The sequence below is a fragment of the Rhagoletis zephyria genome, unplaced genomic scaffold (genome assembly GCF_001687245.7).
Source record: "Rhagoletis zephyria isolate East Lansing unplaced genomic scaffold, Rhagoletis_zephyria_1.1 Rzeph_scaffold_07786, whole genome shotgun sequence".
Taxonomy (NCBI): domain Eukaryota; kingdom Metazoa; phylum Arthropoda; class Insecta; order Diptera; family Tephritidae; genus Rhagoletis; species Rhagoletis zephyria.
Window position 1 is genome coordinate 1 of NW_016164868.1, and position 17,437 is coordinate 17,437.

The 17,437-nt window shown below is 35.3% G+C and overlaps 2 protein-coding genes across 2 annotated transcripts; one reads left to right on the forward strand and one right to left on the reverse strand.

Moving 5' to 3' along the window:
- Window positions 1–1,934: 1,934 nt before the first annotated feature.
- On the forward strand, window positions 1,935–3,851 carry Tango4 (transport and golgi organization 4). The gene is made up of 3 exons (XM_017630483.1): window positions 1,935–2,319; window positions 2,379–2,743; window positions 2,814–3,851. Exons 1-3 carry the CDS (start codon window positions 1,946–1,948, stop codon window positions 3,752–3,754), a joined length of 1,680 nt encoding a protein of 559 aa, XP_017485972.1. The 5' UTR covers window positions 1,935–1,945; the 3' UTR covers window positions 3,755–3,851.
- An 8,458-nt stretch (window positions 3,852–12,309) lies between these two features.
- Window positions 12,310–17,431, reverse strand: Usp7 (Ubiquitin-specific protease 7). The gene is made up of 3 exons (XM_017630484.1): window positions 16,203–17,431; window positions 14,581–15,981; window positions 12,310–13,735 (listed from the first exon to the last, which is right to left on the reverse strand). The coding sequence occupies exons 1-3, from the start codon at window positions 17,382–17,384 to the stop codon at window positions 12,989–12,991; spliced, it is 3,330 nt and encodes a 1,109-aa protein (XP_017485973.1). The 5' UTR covers window positions 17,385–17,431; the 3' UTR covers window positions 12,310–12,988.
- Window positions 17,432–17,437: the final 6 nt, after the last annotated feature.

A 17,437-nucleotide genomic window follows, 5' to 3' on the forward strand; every position in this document is an offset into this window, starting at 1 on the left:
CGTGTTAAAATAATTTGAGCTGTGGTTTGTAGCTCGTCGTTTTCATTGTGTTCGGGCTATTACTCGCAAGAAGTTGCAAGAATTTACAGGAATTTACCAAGAAGCTCTCGGTTCTCTGGCTTCTTTTGCCTTTTGACAGTTTTACAGGTTTTAACCCAGAAAAGTTGGGGAACGCAACTAGTAATATGTATCACAAACAGTGTTGCCAGAACTTTTTCGATGAACCGGCTAAATTGGCAAATAAAACCGGCTAAAAACGGCTAAAATGTTTCAACTAAATTTCACATGTTTTATTTAAATAAATCACGAGTAAAAAGACTTTTTCTTGGAGAGAAGTTACAAGTTCGAGCCGGAAAAAATTTTGCCAGCAAGAAATTGCAATTAGGAAAAAGATATGATTGTGGCACATGGTTGGATTTTTTGTCGACGATAATTTGAATAAACAAGTTCGTTAAATTTAAAAATTTACAAACTGGAGCGATTTTAAAATGAAAAATATAAGTTAATACTCGTTTACTTAATTAATTTAGTTAATTCCAATGATTTGAAAGGTACTCGAAAAAAAACTATTTATTACTATTATTTACTATCTGATATTTTGAGTGATAATTCTCGCTGGATTTTCGACGAACAAACCTATTGTCTTCCCTACAAGGCCTTTTCAGACTGACCGATTCTCAATACACTCAAATAGAAACCAATACACATAAAACACGCTGTAAAAATTTCCCTTCAATTTTAAGGCAGTAAAACAACGACCTTAAGTTAACATCAAGCGAGGCCATATGATGACAAGGGATGCAAAATCACAGTTACACAAAAGAACTGGTCAGATTTTTCAGAAATCCCTTTAATTCTAATGTAAAATATGATGCCAAAAGACTGCAGATCTCCCATTTAGATGACCGGTCATATGACCGTCAGATGTCTCGTAGGATTCCCAGCGAGTTTTGCTTTACATAAAAATTTGTGCTCTTTTATTTTCATTTTGACTCACTTCAGTGTTGGTTCCTTTAATTTAAGTTGGCATTCGGTTTTTTGGAATTTGAATAAGTTCTCAACAAAAACGTTTGTTTAAAAAAATACATATGTGTACATAGTGCTTGAAAATATCAATTTTTCCATTACCTTAAACCTTAGGGAGTGGGCAGAAGTTATGTTTTTTAATTTAGGCAGAATTGAATATGCGCTATCCGGGAAGACAATATCTACATGTAATATTTATTCTGTTTGTTGGCACTATATCCAAACACAAACGCATCTTAAGAGTCTTAACAGTGAAACAATTTCTTATTTTCTAAGTTTTCGAATAAAACTTCACACTTAAAATTAAGACATTTATAACAAACATTTTATGAAGAAAATCCCTTCTTCGTTTAAAAAAAAAATAAGCGAAATCGGCCCAATTTCATACAATCCTGCCTGACATGAAAATTTTCTCCACGATAAGGCTAGTAGCCATTTCTAACAGATTTTGGGTCGCTTAGTCAAAAATGGAAACATATATACATATTTGAAATTTAAGAAAACAAGGCAAATAGCAAAATCGGCTAAAAACGGCTAGATTTTTTCTGCAAAACGGCTAACAAATCGGCTGCCGGCTAGATCGAAATTTCTCCGGCTGTTTGCTATCGCAACCGGCTAAATCTAGCCGGAAAACGGCTAAAATGGCAACACTGATCACAAATTTCGCTTGGAAAGCGATTCTTAACCCAAAAAACTAGCAGCTCTCTCGTTCTTAAGCTCTTATTTTGTTGGCTCTCCTAATTTCTGCTAGTAAAATTTTTACTAGCAGAGACTAGCAGCTGTCAAAATGAATAAACGAAAATTGCGCAAAATATTTTCAGTAGTCAAATACATCGATCAGCTGTTTACTTGCCGGTTTCTGCTAGTTTTGCGTTTCTTTACTATTTCTTTATTTCGCTCTCTGAGCGTAATTCCCTCAATGTTCTCATTCTTCTCCTTTCTGATAATTATCTGCTGGAAAAGAAAAGAAACAAATCCACAAATACAACAATCCTTCACCCCCTTGCCAAAAAAACCAATAGTTTTTTTGACGTTTCTCTTTGTGGCTGTGCGCATCTTTGTTTTTACTGAATCCGTGTGTCGTATAGTTTGCATTTTCTGCAATAATTTGATATTTTTAATAAAATCTTCACTCTATCAGCACAAAACAGGATTAAACACCGGTATATACCGTTCCGTCATGGAAGAAGTGCAGCGGCATAGCGTACACACGCTAATATTTCGCTCGTTGAAGCGGACTCACGACATGTTTGTTTCAAATCAAAGCGGACTTCCTGAAATTGATGAAAAACTGTAAGCGAATTAATGAACAATCTTCCTAATATGATATGATACACATTGAACTATTTCAGCCTTAAAATACGAAAATCTATTAAAGCGAAAGACACATACGGCCTAGTTTTTGATCGCGTGTCCAAAGCTGCTGAGGCAAAAAAGTTGGCAGCAGCTGCACCTGGTGGTGCGCTGGAAGGTCCTGAGCGTCCACTTGCTATCACAGATGGCAGTGTAGTTGGGGAGCACAATGCCTTGGTGACAGGAAACGACAAAAGTGTAACAGGCGGTATAGATCAGCAAAATGGTGGCACATCACTCGTGGCTGCCTCAGGTGTACGCCCTGGTACAACCGGTAGCAACGTGCAGCTGATACCCAAAAAAGCGCCAACAATACCGAAACCGACTTGGCATGCGCCGTGGAAGTTGTCGCGTGTCATTTCTGGTAGGTGTTAATTCAATGAAAATTATGCGCAGATTTTGTAGTACTTACTTTTTTTTTTAATATTTTATAGGTCACTTGGGTTGGGTTCGTTGCATAGCAGTGGAACCAGGTAATGAGTGGTTTGCAACCGGTGCCGGCGATCGGGTTATCAAAATCTGGGATTTGGCTAGCGGTAAACTGAAACTCTCATTAACTGGTCATGTAAGCACAGTGCGCGGCTTGGCCGTGAGCGCTAAGCACCCTTACCTCTTCAGTTGTGGTGAGGATCGTCAGGTAAAATGCTGGGACCTCGAATATAATAAAGTCATACGACATTATCATGGTCACTTGTCCGCGGTTTACTCCATGGCACTGCATCCAACCATAGATGTGCTTGCTACTTGCGGTCGTGACTCCACCGCGCGCATTTGGGATATGCGCACCAAAGCCAATATTCACACACTCACCGGTCATACAAATACAGTAGCCAGTATAGTTTCACAAGCAGTTAATCCGCAAATAATAACTGGTTCACACGATTCGACGGTGCGCTTGTGGGATTTGGCCGCGGGCAAGAGCGTATGCACTTTAACTAATCATAAAAAGTCTGTGCGCAGCATTGTGCTGCATCCTACACTCTATATGTTTGCATCTGCATCACCGGATAATATTAAGCAGTGGCGATGTCCCGAGGGAAATTTCGTTCAAAACATTTCAGGTCACAACGCCATCGTCAACTGTATGGCTGTAAATGCGGATGGAGTTTTGGTATCTGGAGGCGATAATGGCACAATGTTCTTTTGGGACTGGCGTACTGGTTACAATTTCCAACGTTTCCAAGCGCCAGTACAGCCCGGTTCAATGGACAGCGAGGCGGGTATATTTGCGATGTGTTTTGACCACTCTGGTTCGCGTTTAATCACTGCCGAGGCAGATAAAACAATCAAAATTTATAAGGAAGATGAAGAGGCAAGTGAAGAGACACATCCGGTTAATTGGCGTCCAGAGATACTAAAGCGAAGGAAATTCTAAAAGTATTGCTTATTTTTGGTTTCTCTATTTAGCTATGAAATAAATAAAAAAAATTTGTGTTAAGCTGAGAAATTTTTCTTATTTATGTAGCCAGGTTATCAGCGTAAATGGCCTTTTATGTAAAAAAAATTTAAAATGATCGCAGGATTCGATCCGATGATTTCCCCAATTGATTCGTAAATGTCGAAAACAATGCAAGACCCAACTTATTCAAAATGGCCAAGGAAGCCCTGCAGCGGAATTCCCGTATTAAATTCACGATTTTTCATGCAAAATGTATTTGTAGCAAACCAGAGAAGATTCCAAATATACTAGAAGCGAACCACAACAGAGGTGTTCCCTGCTGCATATGCTTAAATAGTGCATCGAGCCCTAAACGCCAAAATAACCTTACCAAATATGCACAAAGCAAACGTTGTTCCAATTGTTTTCCAAGTTTTGACTAAACTTGACTAACGATTGAATTCTGATTGATATCCAAGCTTTTCTAAAGAACGGGTTTGTTCTGCAATTGAAGTACACTTGAAAATCAACATTGGAAATCGGAATTTGTATTGAATCTTCACTTGATCGCCAACCCAAATGGTTACTGGGAAGCGACATCTCTTTTTTTTCAAAATTCACTTGTTTACTTCATATTTTTTCATGCCATGTTGTGCTTAACAGAAATGTGGGTCAATACGTAAATGTAACCCGCAGTATTATGTGCCTTATTTTCGCCACTTAGTTCCAATTTGGCATTTGACCGTGTTATTCAATACCCTCTATCTGTAATTTTCACAAAAAATGCTGTGATGTTAGAACCCATCTGCAATTTACCTGTCATCACTGATATGCATTCTGACTTAAATTTAATAGTGAAAGTTTCTGTCAAGCGCTATACAAGGCTCTCGATATATAAATGGGACTGCTTTTTGCATTAGTGCCGCAGTAATGCATTAACGAACTGACCCTTTGTGTAGCGAGAATAGTTGGCAATGGTTGGGACCATATATAGTAGTAGAGGTAGTTTTGAAGATAGTTTGAAAGTTTGATAGAGTAGGTTCCAGTACGCATTGTGACTTGTCTCTGATTACCGTCGTATGAGGTTTTTAAGCAATAAGCAAGACAATAAGCCGTTTAAATCTTTCAAAGAAAATGTTTTCAGGGTTGGTCTAAATATGCAAAAAAAAATCGTTATGCTTAAGATTTGCATTGAAATAGTTGTGGAATAATACTCGTATGTACATATGTACATATCGTCCCCTCAATTCACAAAGGCCCCAACCTACACTTTTCGAAACTGCGTTTTGCACAGATTTTGGTAGCATGTATTATATTTATTTATTTACATGTTATTAATAATATACATATGTTATATATTATTATGGTTGTACATGTAAGACAATGATCTTTTAATAGTACATGAACTTATTTTCAAACTTAATACCAACTCTAGAAAAATGCAACAAACGTCCATCAAAATTTTGGACTTTTTAATCTGACCTCATGAATATGCAGTTACATGCTCATGAAATTTTAGTAAAATAAGTGCAAGTTATACGCGGCTAAAAATAGCGTAGATGGTTTCTTGCTGGTGGCTTTTTCCATACAAACATGAATTTGAAGAAAATGCGCAAGATCGTTTGCAAGAAAACTAAAAAAAAAAAAAACGATGCCAGTTCTTATAAATTGCATTTCTTATATGAAAAAAAAACTGCAGTTTAAAGCTTGTAATTAGAGTAAGCTACACAATATTTTACATTTTTACTTTTTAGTGTAACTTCAAATATTTATAACTTCTTGACCTTTCGAGACTCCATCTCGGAAACATAATCATTTGAAAGTTATTTGTTTTCTCTTTTCGCTGAATATAGTTTGGTAAAAAAAAATTTTGGGAAAATGAAACGTATTTTTTTAAGTAAAAAAAACCAAAGTCTTTTAACAAAATTTGTATATGAAACTTTTTAAATCTGTTATCAGATCAGATTCATTTCCTTTCCAAAGATACCAAATTTTTATAAATTGAATAACTATTAGCAAACTTATAAAAAATTTTGTGACCCATGTTGATGAATTTTTCACTTTTTGCCTCGGCTATAATTTCCAGGAAAGAATTAAAAAAAGTATGTCCATTTCCGTCAGTTTTAGTATGAAATGAAAAAAGTTTGAGCCAAATCGAATCTTGACTTTTTGCCAATAATTTCCAGGAAAGAATTAAGAAAAGTATGTCAATTTCCGTCAGTTTTTGCAAAGTTTGAGCCAAATAGAATCCCAACGCATAGAAAATCAAAGCTTTTTGTCACTTTTAATATGGAATGGCTGTATGTATAAGTATACATATTCAGTCTTAAATATGGCAACCCTATGGGGGTAGGTCTGGCAACCCTAGCCCCACCCGTTTTGATACTCTTTTTATAATATGGCAATTCATCAAAACGCGTAAATGCCTCGTAACCATGCAAATCTCGTAAACTTACTAAATTTCGTATGGAAAATCAGTCTATTTACGAGGTTTAATACCCATACAGCCCAATTCTTAATACTCCCGGGGAGTTTGTTCTCCGGGATTTTGTTTCTCCCGAAAAAGAAATCCTCCAATAATTAACTTCCAGGGAGTAGAATTTTCCCGAAAACTTGGGAGGGGGAAATTCGAACTTCGAAGAAGCTGTTTGACACTTTTTTGAGAGCTCAACTCCGCCATTCAATATAAAAAATCCTCAGGGAATTTTCCTCCATGATAGGAGGAAAGGAAAAAGAGAGAAAACTCCCAGGGAGTTTCTGTTCAGAATCGGCCCGATAATGTTTTTTGCTTCTCCTGTGAAATAAAAAATTTGTTGGTTAGGGCCTTTGTGAATTGAGATAACGATATGTATGTACACTCACGGCAAAAATTAATGGCATAGAGAATTTTTTATAATATGTATATGAGACATTCTTTTTCATATCGGACACCAATTTGGTGGCCTCAACTTTTTTTATGGGTTCTATACATGAAATAAGGTAACACGTGTTAGGGGATTTTTTTTCTTCGGAGATATCGCACGTTTAATAATATAGAGATGTAACTAAAAATTTACGTTTTTGGAGATTTCATTACGCAATTAATAAGCTTGATAAGTAGAATATGTTCAGTCTAACAGATAACCAAAATACCCAAAGTTGATTTGCGTAGTGAAGACCAGTAAATTAGGGATTTAAAACGATACCATCTTATTCCTTTTGTTGGATTCTCTATAAAAAAACGTGGTTGAACGTTTCATTTTCAATCTCATAATTTGTTTATAATGACTTTTGCTAAAATTTCTAAATCAAAAATTATCAAAACAAATTCTATGGAACAGAGAAATATTATTTTCTACTTTTTAGTCAATTTATAAAAGCGTGGAACATTAAAGTTTTTTTTTCTGCTTTTTAGTCTTGTGTGTATAAAATTTTGCAATAGATATTAAAATAATTCAACGATATTAAGATTGGTGAACACACATGCATATATGTATGTATATACGTACGAGCACCAAATAATTTCCGTTGTAGCGTATGTAGTACATATTTTTAGGCGCAATATTTAACTACTTCGGAGAGGCGACATCTACCTCAAGAGTTTTGATATGATAACTACCGTCGAGGTTGATGTCGAGATTTGTTTATAGGATATTTTCAAAGCAAAGGTTTTATAGCTATAAATGGTGTCCGGACATACAACATTGCAAGTTGATAAAAGCGTTGTAAAAAATTCCTCGAACACGTGTTAGCTTATTTCATGTATAGAACCCATAAAAAAGACGTGACATATTTTTTTTAACGAAATCCGTCCGACTTTAAAAATAATGGCTCATTTGCAAAAATTTGTATTTTTATTTTTTTGGCAAATTTTTTATAAAAATACTATAACAAAAAACAAAAATACAATTTTTTAACTTTTTTTCAATTTTCAACTTTTTAGGCATATTTTTTGAGTATGCAGTTTTGTAGGCCATTAAATTTTGGTACCTACAATAAAATGGAAGTATGAAGTTGCTAAAAAATCGGATGGATTAAGAATGTTTTTTTTCGTAGTTGTTACGCATTTTTCCATTCAAAGTGTTTTGAAAATCTTATTTTTGTAAGTTAACGGCAAGTCCTAGCTACTTCAAGTGACTCTTTATTATACTAGAATTTAATGGGCTACAAAACTGCATACTGAAACAAAAAATAAAAATCCATCAAAATTCATAGAATTTTCCCGAGTTTTGCACAAAGTTTAAAAATTATATTTTTATGTTTTTTTGTTGTAGTATTACCAATAAAAATTGTTGCATATATGTACATATATATGTATTTTTTTTCTGCGATAAGAGGCGTCATCGAGGCCACATCGATTTGTGATAAGAGGAGCATCGGGACATGCTGACAAAGACATATCCTTTTTTCGTCGATAATCCTTATCACTCTTAGTGCAAATGCTCAGTTCAAAAGCACCTATACGCGCAGTACCCTCCCATTGATGAGTACACTTTTAACTCGTTTACTCCTCGAATATTCTCTTTTTACGGCTTTAGTAGTTTAATTTTGTTTTTATTTGTCGTGATTGTAATCATTTTTACACACACATACATATGCATAATAAATTTTTGTTTTATAGTAGTTATACTTAAATTGCATTCGTCTTTGTTTTTTATAAATTTATTATTTTTAATGATATTATTTTTTATGGTATTAGATAATTAATTTTCAGCTGTTTGAAAAGTAAAACCATGAACTTATCACAAGTAAAAAAATTATTGTTGTTTAACTTCTTGAAAACATTTACTTTCAATTAATTAAAATAAAAAAATTCAAAGAATACATCGATTTATAGTTTAGTGAAATGGAATTGCAACATGTAAATATGTATTCGACTTTTTTCCATTGCGCACCCATAGTGTCAAGTCCAGCCACTCAAACATTTTGAGCTCATAGTAAAGACCCAAATATACCAATCGCAAATATTTAAAAAAAAAACTATAAAAATAGCAATTGTAATATTTTGAGCACGAGTTTAAGCTATTTACAATTTATATTGGAATTTTTCAACAAAATTGTCGGGGTTCATTTGGAAAAAAAAAAATTGTATTTGAAAATTTGCGAACAATAAAACGGGATGAAAATTATACAGGAGAACAACATTAAAGCTAACCTATTTTTTTTTTTTTTTTTTTTTATTAAGGAAACTCTGCTAAGTTCCGTAATTAAGTTTTATTGTGTCCTCATAAATTGTAAATATCTAAATGAAAATTGAAAATGAAAATTGAAAATGAAAATTGAAAATGAAAATTTTTGCGTCTGCAAAAGGCTGTAAGCAATTCGTACCCGACTGGGACTTCGACTTTTAGGAAACCAATAGAAGAAAATTTAATTTATTTAATTTATCAATAGGTTTACATACATACATTTTGTATATGTTAATGAGCTTTGCACTCCAACCCAGAGATCTATTGTATTTATTCTGCACTATCGATCGTTTTGTTCAAGCATATAATAATGTGTTTCCACGCGCCCCACATTGCGCAATTTGGATACTATTCTCAGTTCAGCTCAAAATTGCGATACGATTCTCATTTTACGCATAAAAAACAGTGTGAAATTGTGTGCGAGTCTCAATTTGGGCGAAATTGAATGCAAATATAAAAATTTCTTACTGGCAAAAATATTCGTTAGAAACAGGATGAAACCGCTTTCGGAGAAAACAGTCAAACTTGCAATAAACATTGCAATTTAATAAGAAGTAGAATACTTTACAAGCGGCGAAATGCTTTCAATATTAGTTACATACATATAAACGCGATATTAAGTAACTTTATAGTTATAGAAATAGCTACATAAATACGCTGGAATAAGTATAAATATATTTTAAATAAATATTAATTAATTTTTGATATAGTATTGTTTTTCCGTTCAGCGGTTTAGATAAAACAATCAAATTTGATCCAAAAATTTTCAATTAATTACCGAATTATCTCTACGCATTAAAGTGGCAAAAAATAATGTTGAGAAAACAGATTTAATGACTATAATTATCAACGTAATGACACGTGTACTATTTAACGCCCAATATCGTCATAGTTTTTTTTATAATCCAGCATTAGGTGGGGCATGAGAAAAAATTATTTCGAAATTGCGTATAAGAATAACTTATTTTTCGATAGCATAAATATTTTTGATACTCAAAAAAAGTCAAAACATCGCTTATTGGGATTATACACTCACTAAAAAGTTTCCGGACAGAGATTCTTTCGAAATATTCATGTTTTCTTTATTTATAAAAAATTTCGTACATTTTTTTGGACAAAAAATTAGCTCATTCTATAATATAAACCACTTAAATTTCGGTTTCAAACTTTGTTTACAATTTAGAAAAATTTGCAAAATTTTCAGCAAACTTTTAAACTTTTTTGTTGCAGTTTTTACAATGTTTTTGTAACCCATTCATGCTTAGAAAATACGTAGATTTTTGATGATTTTTTGCTGACTGTATCGCGCAGTTTCTTACATACATACATACATGTATGCATATATAGAAGAAAATGCACAACACGTCAGAACCAAAATATGATCAAGAGTTATATTCCAACAAAGTCACAAAACTCTGCGCATCAATATTGTGATTTCTACTCCGCCTAAAAGTACGCAAAAAAAATTAAATTTTTAATGCTAAAGAAATGCACAAAATTTTAAAAATTTGTTTTGTAGCGGAAATTTATGTATATAACTAATTTTATTTTTTTTTAAATTAGTTAAAATAATTTCTCTAGTGGGTGTATTTTATCGAGTTTTGATTAGGCAAAGTTAACGGAATATTAAAAAACTCATTTCCAAAACAAGTGACTTATTTTTGTTTTCGTTTGCTTTTACTTAATATCGATTTGCATTTCATCAATTATTATTTTCTGGACTTAAAGTAAAAAAATGTCTAATAAAATTTTGCAAAATTCATAATAGGAAAAAATTAAGAACAATCGGCGCAATTTTCAAATTACTTCAAACATTTTCGCATTTTCTTTGTAAACTGCGGTTAATTATTTTTTATAACTTCGAGCATCCTTCTTTTTAGGCCAAATTTAAATTTATGCTGCCAATAACTGTTAGGACGAGTGGTCATACGAAAATGTTTTCTTATGAATATGTTCAGAATTTCGGGATGTTGAGAAGTTTGTATAAACACCGTTGTGGAAATAACACAACCATGCCTACGAAATTCACTCTTATAAACTTCGTGCAATTTTCTTGATTTTGTTACACCGTGTTACCATATTTATTTTTATTGGAACACTACATGACCTCGCAAAAATCGTAAAATTTAAGAAAAATATTCCGATGAACTGATAACCTCATCCTTTCTATGAACTCGGTTAACAAGTAGTTTTTAAGCAAAAAACAAAACCGACTTCAATTCTCACATACAAATTTAAGACAAAATTAGTATGGGACCACCCTTCCGATGCAAAAATGCGGTAACATACCTAGAAAAAAATAATAATTTGTTAACTGTTAACGATATGTATGTTTAAACATTTTGCCGTATATAACGCAGGTCAGCTTTAACAAATTTGAAAAACAAATAGAACTAACCAAAAATATGTTATTTCGTGGGAAATTAAAAAAAAAATAAAATTATAGGTGATCGAGGTCCTCACTGCAACTGTCGCTTACAAGAAGCATGAATCAGCTCGCCCGCTGCCACAATTCTTCGCACACAAAACCATCTTGCATTTGGAGCACACGCGCACATGAGTTCGTATGCCTAGGTAGTAAAGGTATATGTAACAGCAAGTACGAGATTCCGCTTTTGTTTTTTGTGTGTGTGGCGTGGAAGTTATTAAAATCCTATTAATATACACATATATATGCATATATGTATGTACATATGTATATAAACTTTATCTCGTATATATGTATGTATGTAATCTAAAAATCATCATGATAATTTCGGTTTGTTTTGTTAGATTTAGTTTATGTATATCTCTATTTCTTTTTTAATAAATGTATGTATATATGTATGTTTGTGTGTATATGTATATTTCAAATTACACTACTTGCATTCAATGCGTTTCCATGTTGTTGTTGCTGTTACTGCTGTTGTTTTCTCCTCTTTCAGCGACATTGCGCGCTAGGCCGTTCATGCGGTTCATGCTCTCGATGCGGAGTAAGTAAAATCTCTTTCGAATTTATCAGGTAGAGAGGTATGCTGTATGCAGCCAGTCACAGCTGAAATGCACCTAACATCTACTAATTGAGTTCGAATAAAAAGCCGCTAATTTCGCCAAGAAATCTAATTCCTGCCCAACATCGTACGTTTCACGTAGATTTTTTGTTCTTTCCAGCCAGCCAATTGCCGACGGAGCAACCATCGGTAGCGTTTAAGAATCACTTAAAGCTCATGACATGTTAAATTTTTTGCGGATTTTTTTCGTTTGTTTTTGTTTTTTTTTTTTTACAATCGTACGCCTAAGTGCTTTTAAATATTTTATATATATTTTAAAGTAGTACATTTTAAATTTTAATAATTTTATTTTAGTTTAATTTTAAAGTTCGGGCTTTCTTGTTTTGTTAAAGTGTTTTCTATGTGTTTCTATTTGTTTTATTACTCATGCGTAATCTGGTTTGTTGTGTGTGTGGGTGTGTTGATTGAGAACTGTGTGAATGATTTACAGGCGAAGCGTTTTTAACACATTCAGCAATTTACAAACACTCTATGCCTTTTGTTGCACTTGGTTTATTTTCTGCTTTGATTTTTTTTGTTTGCATTTACAATTATTTGTTGCTGTAGCCTGGTTGGATGGTTAGTTGGCCGATTGACAAATTGGTTGGTTGGTTGGTTGATGTTTGCTTGTTTCACATTTTTGACTGCTCATGATTTTCTTGTTGCTGTTGCTTTAGCGAATGCTGATTGTGTAGTTGTATTTTTGTGTTATTTGTTTCGGCGTGTCTGCAGCATGTAAACATAAGAACAGGACATACTTTAGCAACGTTTTTTGTTTTTGTTTTTTATTTATCGTTTATCGTGCTATAATTTAAACTTGTCTTCTTAGTTATAAAGCCCAATTTAAAATTTGCCAGTTATCATTACTCTCTCTCTCTCTCTTTATATAGCATCGCTGCGCAAAGTTTGCTTTATTTTAGCAATTCTACTTCTCTTGGTTTATTTAATATTTTTTTTGCACGCACACATTATCGATCCCACAATGAGTTTCATTATTTGTTATGTTTGTTGTTTTTCGCCAATTACACTCTTATTTAATTGTAAATCTTAATCGCTTTCTCAGAGAAATTTAAGGATGTTCGCTTTCTGGATTTGTTTATGTGATCGAGTCCAAAGTAAGGCAAATGTGCATTGGTCCAAGAGCGATAGATCTCCAAATCGACGGGTGTATTGTCGTTGACGTCGTTCGGGTGTCCCATCGTAATGACAGCAAACTTATAATTCTCCCATTCCTTGTCGGGCACGTTGAGACGCTTCTGTATGCGTTGCTTGAGCGCACCGTATGGTTCGTTATGTTTCGCCTTGATCAAGAATGGTACACCAAATGAGTTGTAGACCTCTTTGCTGTAGTGTGCCACGGGCACGAGCGTCTCATTCTCGGCCAGTTGCATGTCTTCGGCAGGCACTTCCTCTATGCGGAAAGTCTTCTGTGCGCTTTGTGTCGTCAGCGCTTCGTTGGACTTTTGTAGCGATTCCAGCGGTGTGTCTTCTTTGTATATGGTTGCTATTTTGTGATTAGCTACTTTAAGCAATCGCAACTTTTTACGACTATTTTCAGCGAATTGTATCTTTTTGGCAGCCTCGTCTAACAGGCCTTTGACATTCTCATTCTTATTGGGGTACAACACAAGCTCTTTCTCTTCCTTAAGGTCATTTGAGACCCAAATGCATTTGAATTGTTTCTTATTGTCGAGTTCGTGAATGCTGAGGGACAGTCTTTGATAGAAGAGCTTTTTAGATGCGCTCTGCTTGCAGTATGCGACTAGATCCTTAACAGTTCCCTGCAAAATATGTGGAAATATATTAACGAAAGGTACGAAGTTGAGCATGATTAAATAATAAAAAAATAATTAATCTACAAATAATTGTCAGCCAAATTTTTCTACATATGGGTATTTTCCAAGGCGCATCCAAAAATATCCGAAAAGTCACGAAAAATAAAACATGAAGAATTTCCAATAGTCCTGAAAAATACCGAAATGTGAAAAAATATCCGTAAAAAACCAAACGACAAATTTCGAAAAACTAAAACATTCTTGAATTAATCTCTTAAGTTCTAGGAAAAACAGGACGAATCACAAATACGAAGAAAACCGAAAAATAAAACACGTAGAAGGCGATGTCCCAAAAAAGATGATGAAATCCTACGAACAATAACAAAGGATTACAGCCTAAAACCATTATATTATCAATGCCTAAAAATAAAAAAAAAGTAAGGTTTTCCTGTTCTACAAAAAACAATCTCAATGTAAATTAATATCAGAAACAGAAATTTGTTTGTGATCTCTGAGCAAAATCCTCTTAGGCTTTGAATAGGCTTGAAGGGAATGTGTAACTTTGTAAATCCCAAATATGAGTCCGGAGGATTATTTACATATTATGAAAATTACGTTCCCACGACTGTCGGGTCTACGTAAACGGGACGAGCCAAATATAGAAATGATAAAAGGTATTTTAATCGAGTGCACGCAAACTTCAAACTTGTAGTCGTTACTTAAAATGGTAGCTGCATTCAACTCAATTTTATTTTATTTTATTTTTTTTTTTGGATTATGACACTCTTGCAGCAAATGTATGTATATGTATGTATGTATGTAGATGATATAGTTACACATTATTTACTCACTTTGAAGGTATATGGAACGGCATTTCCAGGTGTCTCCTTATAGCTGCTGGCACACATAAAGAACTGCAATTTGTTTGGATCGGTATTTAGTCGCTCGGCGACCGCTTGTGCCATTTGATCATAATTGTAGCGATTAGAGAGTTCCAGTACGATTTCCGGTTCATTGGGGTTGCATTTATCACAGAATGTGATTTCTACTCTATATACTAAATCCAAGAAGTAATCCTCTACGGTTGGCAAATCTAATTTTACGTCCACATGCTCCTTTTCAAAAATTAATATGTAGCCCTGCAGATTGTCCTGATGCAAATACAGCACATTCTCGAGCGGTTCATTGATATTGGCAATTTTCTTGTCGTTGCACTCATCGAAAACCGTCAATTCTGTGTCCAGCTCGAAGCCCAGATGTGCATTCACTTCAGGCACAAGTTCACTTAAACGCCGACTCAGTGGCTGTTGTGAACAACCAATATAATTTAACCGTTTATTACAAGCATCGTAATACTTGAAGAATAGCAGCACTTCTTGTTTGGGATCGAACGGTGGAAGCGGACGACCAGGTACAAGCGGTGACGCCAATTCGAGGAAAATCACCCATGGTTTCTGTGCAGTGGCAATTTGTTCAATCGGGCGCAATGCCTCGCGCTGGAAATCGAAGTACAAAAACTTCTGCGATTGTGCCGCAAACATTATCCAAACTCGCATACGGTCTTTTGGTACTCCGAATGATTTTACGAACGCGTCCATCATCTCCTCGACGGTTTGTGTTTGTTTCAATTTGAATAGGCGTTGGTGCACTTTATCCAAATCGAAAAGACGCCGCTTTTGTTGCGCTTCAAAATACTCCTCCAGTATGACATGAATGGAGACATATAAGTTTGCCTCGCTGCGTTCTTTGCGCCGAGCCATCTCAATTCGTTTTTCCAATTCTAGACGCTCTACTAATTCACTGGGTATATCATGCTCGGGTATATCGCTGAGCACGCGTTCCAACTCCGACTTACGGATGTAGACTAACATGTATGCGTTGCTACACTTAGCATGGAACGATATTTCATCATCGTTTCCGCCATAGTTCTGTTCAATGGCTTCGGCGCGACGACAACTGGAGACGACATCATCGTCGAATTTAAACCATTTACCATCCGCTTTCGGATTTATGAAGACCACATAGTGGCCACCATGGTTATCGCCCGAATGAACGAGCACTGCATGCAAAACATACTCGGCAGGTGTCTTCTCTTTCTCAGCTAAATACTCGTCCAAGTTTATGCGATCGTAAAACTCGAAACGGTCATTATATTTGATGGAACTATCTGTTATGGGATCATATTGGAATCGCATTAAATGCAAATGCAACACGGGGGGAAATGCCGTGAAGATTACACCCTTGCTGGCCTCCTAAATGAAGCAAATTTAAATCGAAAAGATTGTGTTGGATTTAAACATTTTAAAATCATTCAAAATAACAATTATGATAAAATTCTACTCAAGCTTACACTTGAATTAAAATGAAAATTTAATTTTTTGTTGATAGACCCAAAAATTTAAACATTCACGCGATGGAAGTCCAGCAACATTAAACTGTTTACTTTATAATATATATTTTGTTTCTAACTCACCTGGAGGCCATGCACACCCGCATCGTACTTATTATCACCCTCAAGTGTTTCCGAAGCGATGTAGTCCTTGAACGAGTCGTAGATATTCTTTTTATCCTTAATATTCAACTGTATATCGTAGAAGGTCTCATAACGTGTACTATTGTAGTCAACGTTCTTGCATTTTATGTATGAAGACATCTTTCCTTCGAATAAACCTGGTATGGTGCCTTCCAAGCAAGTGCCCTTCATTTTCGACTCTAGTTTATCGAGTAATACTCGCAGAAATTCCTGCACATCATGCTGCATGAACGAGTCGAGTGTTTCCCACCCAAAAGACTTGGTGAGCTTTTTAGTTCCCACTGGGCGATCGCCAAATTGTAGATCATGAAAGACGCGCTGTAGTGATAAGCCTACTGACTTTGTGCTATCGTCAGCCTCAGTCGGTATTTTATATACAGCACGTCGCAGCTGGTTGGTGAAATAGAGTGTTTGAAGCAGCGAATTCATATAGCACGTTGCTCCCTGATTTTTAAGTCCCACATAGCCGGTGTGTTTTTTGGAGTCCCAAAGCACACCGTGTGGTGCGTCTGCCACAACGTGAACCTCCAATGTAATAGCGCCATCGTGTACATAACACTTATCTGGATCCTGTAATTCTGTCCACGTTATAAAGTTTGAGTAGCCGTAATCATTCTCTTTGGAGTAAAAGAGATGCTTTATGCGCGCGCGTGTAAACGGTAGTGCATCTGGTTTGTGGCATTTTAACCGCAGCTCGGCGATAGCATTGCACGACCATGTAGGCGATTCATTTTCACCATTACACTGAAGGAAGAAACCTAGTGCACGTTCATTCGGAATTACCATGATTTTCCATGGTAACATGCGTACATATACAGGAGGGGAGAGATGTTGTTGCTTTAGCTGTGAAATATTCTCGACCGTGTACGAAAATGTCGCTTCTGACCGAAACTGATCGTCCTTGGGATCGTCGACGGACGTCATCTCCTGTTCGTTGGCGTATGGCGAAGTGGTGTCGGCGAGTAGTTGCTGCGGCGGTACGTTGCCGTTCTCGTTAGGCAGCTGTGCTGCTGGCAAATGCAGCTTATTTAGTTGTTGTTGCTGATGTTGCAGGTCGCTTGTGATTATTTCGACCTCTTGTGTGTCCATTGCCTCTATCGATTGGTCGGGCTCGATTTCCATTTTCTCGTCACAATTACGCTTTAAATTCAATTTTACAGCGCCCCGCAACCGCA

Coding starts and splice junctions, on each gene's coding strand:
- Tango4 (XM_017630483.1), top strand. CDS start 1,946: ATGTTCTCATTCTTCTCCTTTCTGATAATTATCTGCTGGAAAAGAAAA. Junction 2,320..2,378: donor CCTGAAATTGATGAAAAACT/GTAAGCGAATTA, acceptor GAACTATTTCAG/CCTTAAAATACGAAAATCTA. Junction 2,744..2,813: donor GTTGTCGCGTGTCATTTCTG/GTAGGTGTTAAT, acceptor AATATTTTATAG/GTCACTTGGGTTGGGTTCGT.
- Usp7 (XM_017630484.1), bottom strand. CDS start 17,384: ATGGAAATCGAGCCCGACCAATCGATAGAGGCAATGGACACACAAGAG. Junction 15,982..16,202: donor CGGGTGTGCATGGCCTCCAG/GTGAGTTAGAAA, acceptor TGCTTCATTTAG/GAGGCCAGCAAGGGTGTAAT. Junction 13,736..14,580: donor CCGTTCCATATACCTTCAAA/GTGAGTAAATAA, acceptor CATATTTTGCAG/GGAACTGTTAAGGATCTAGT.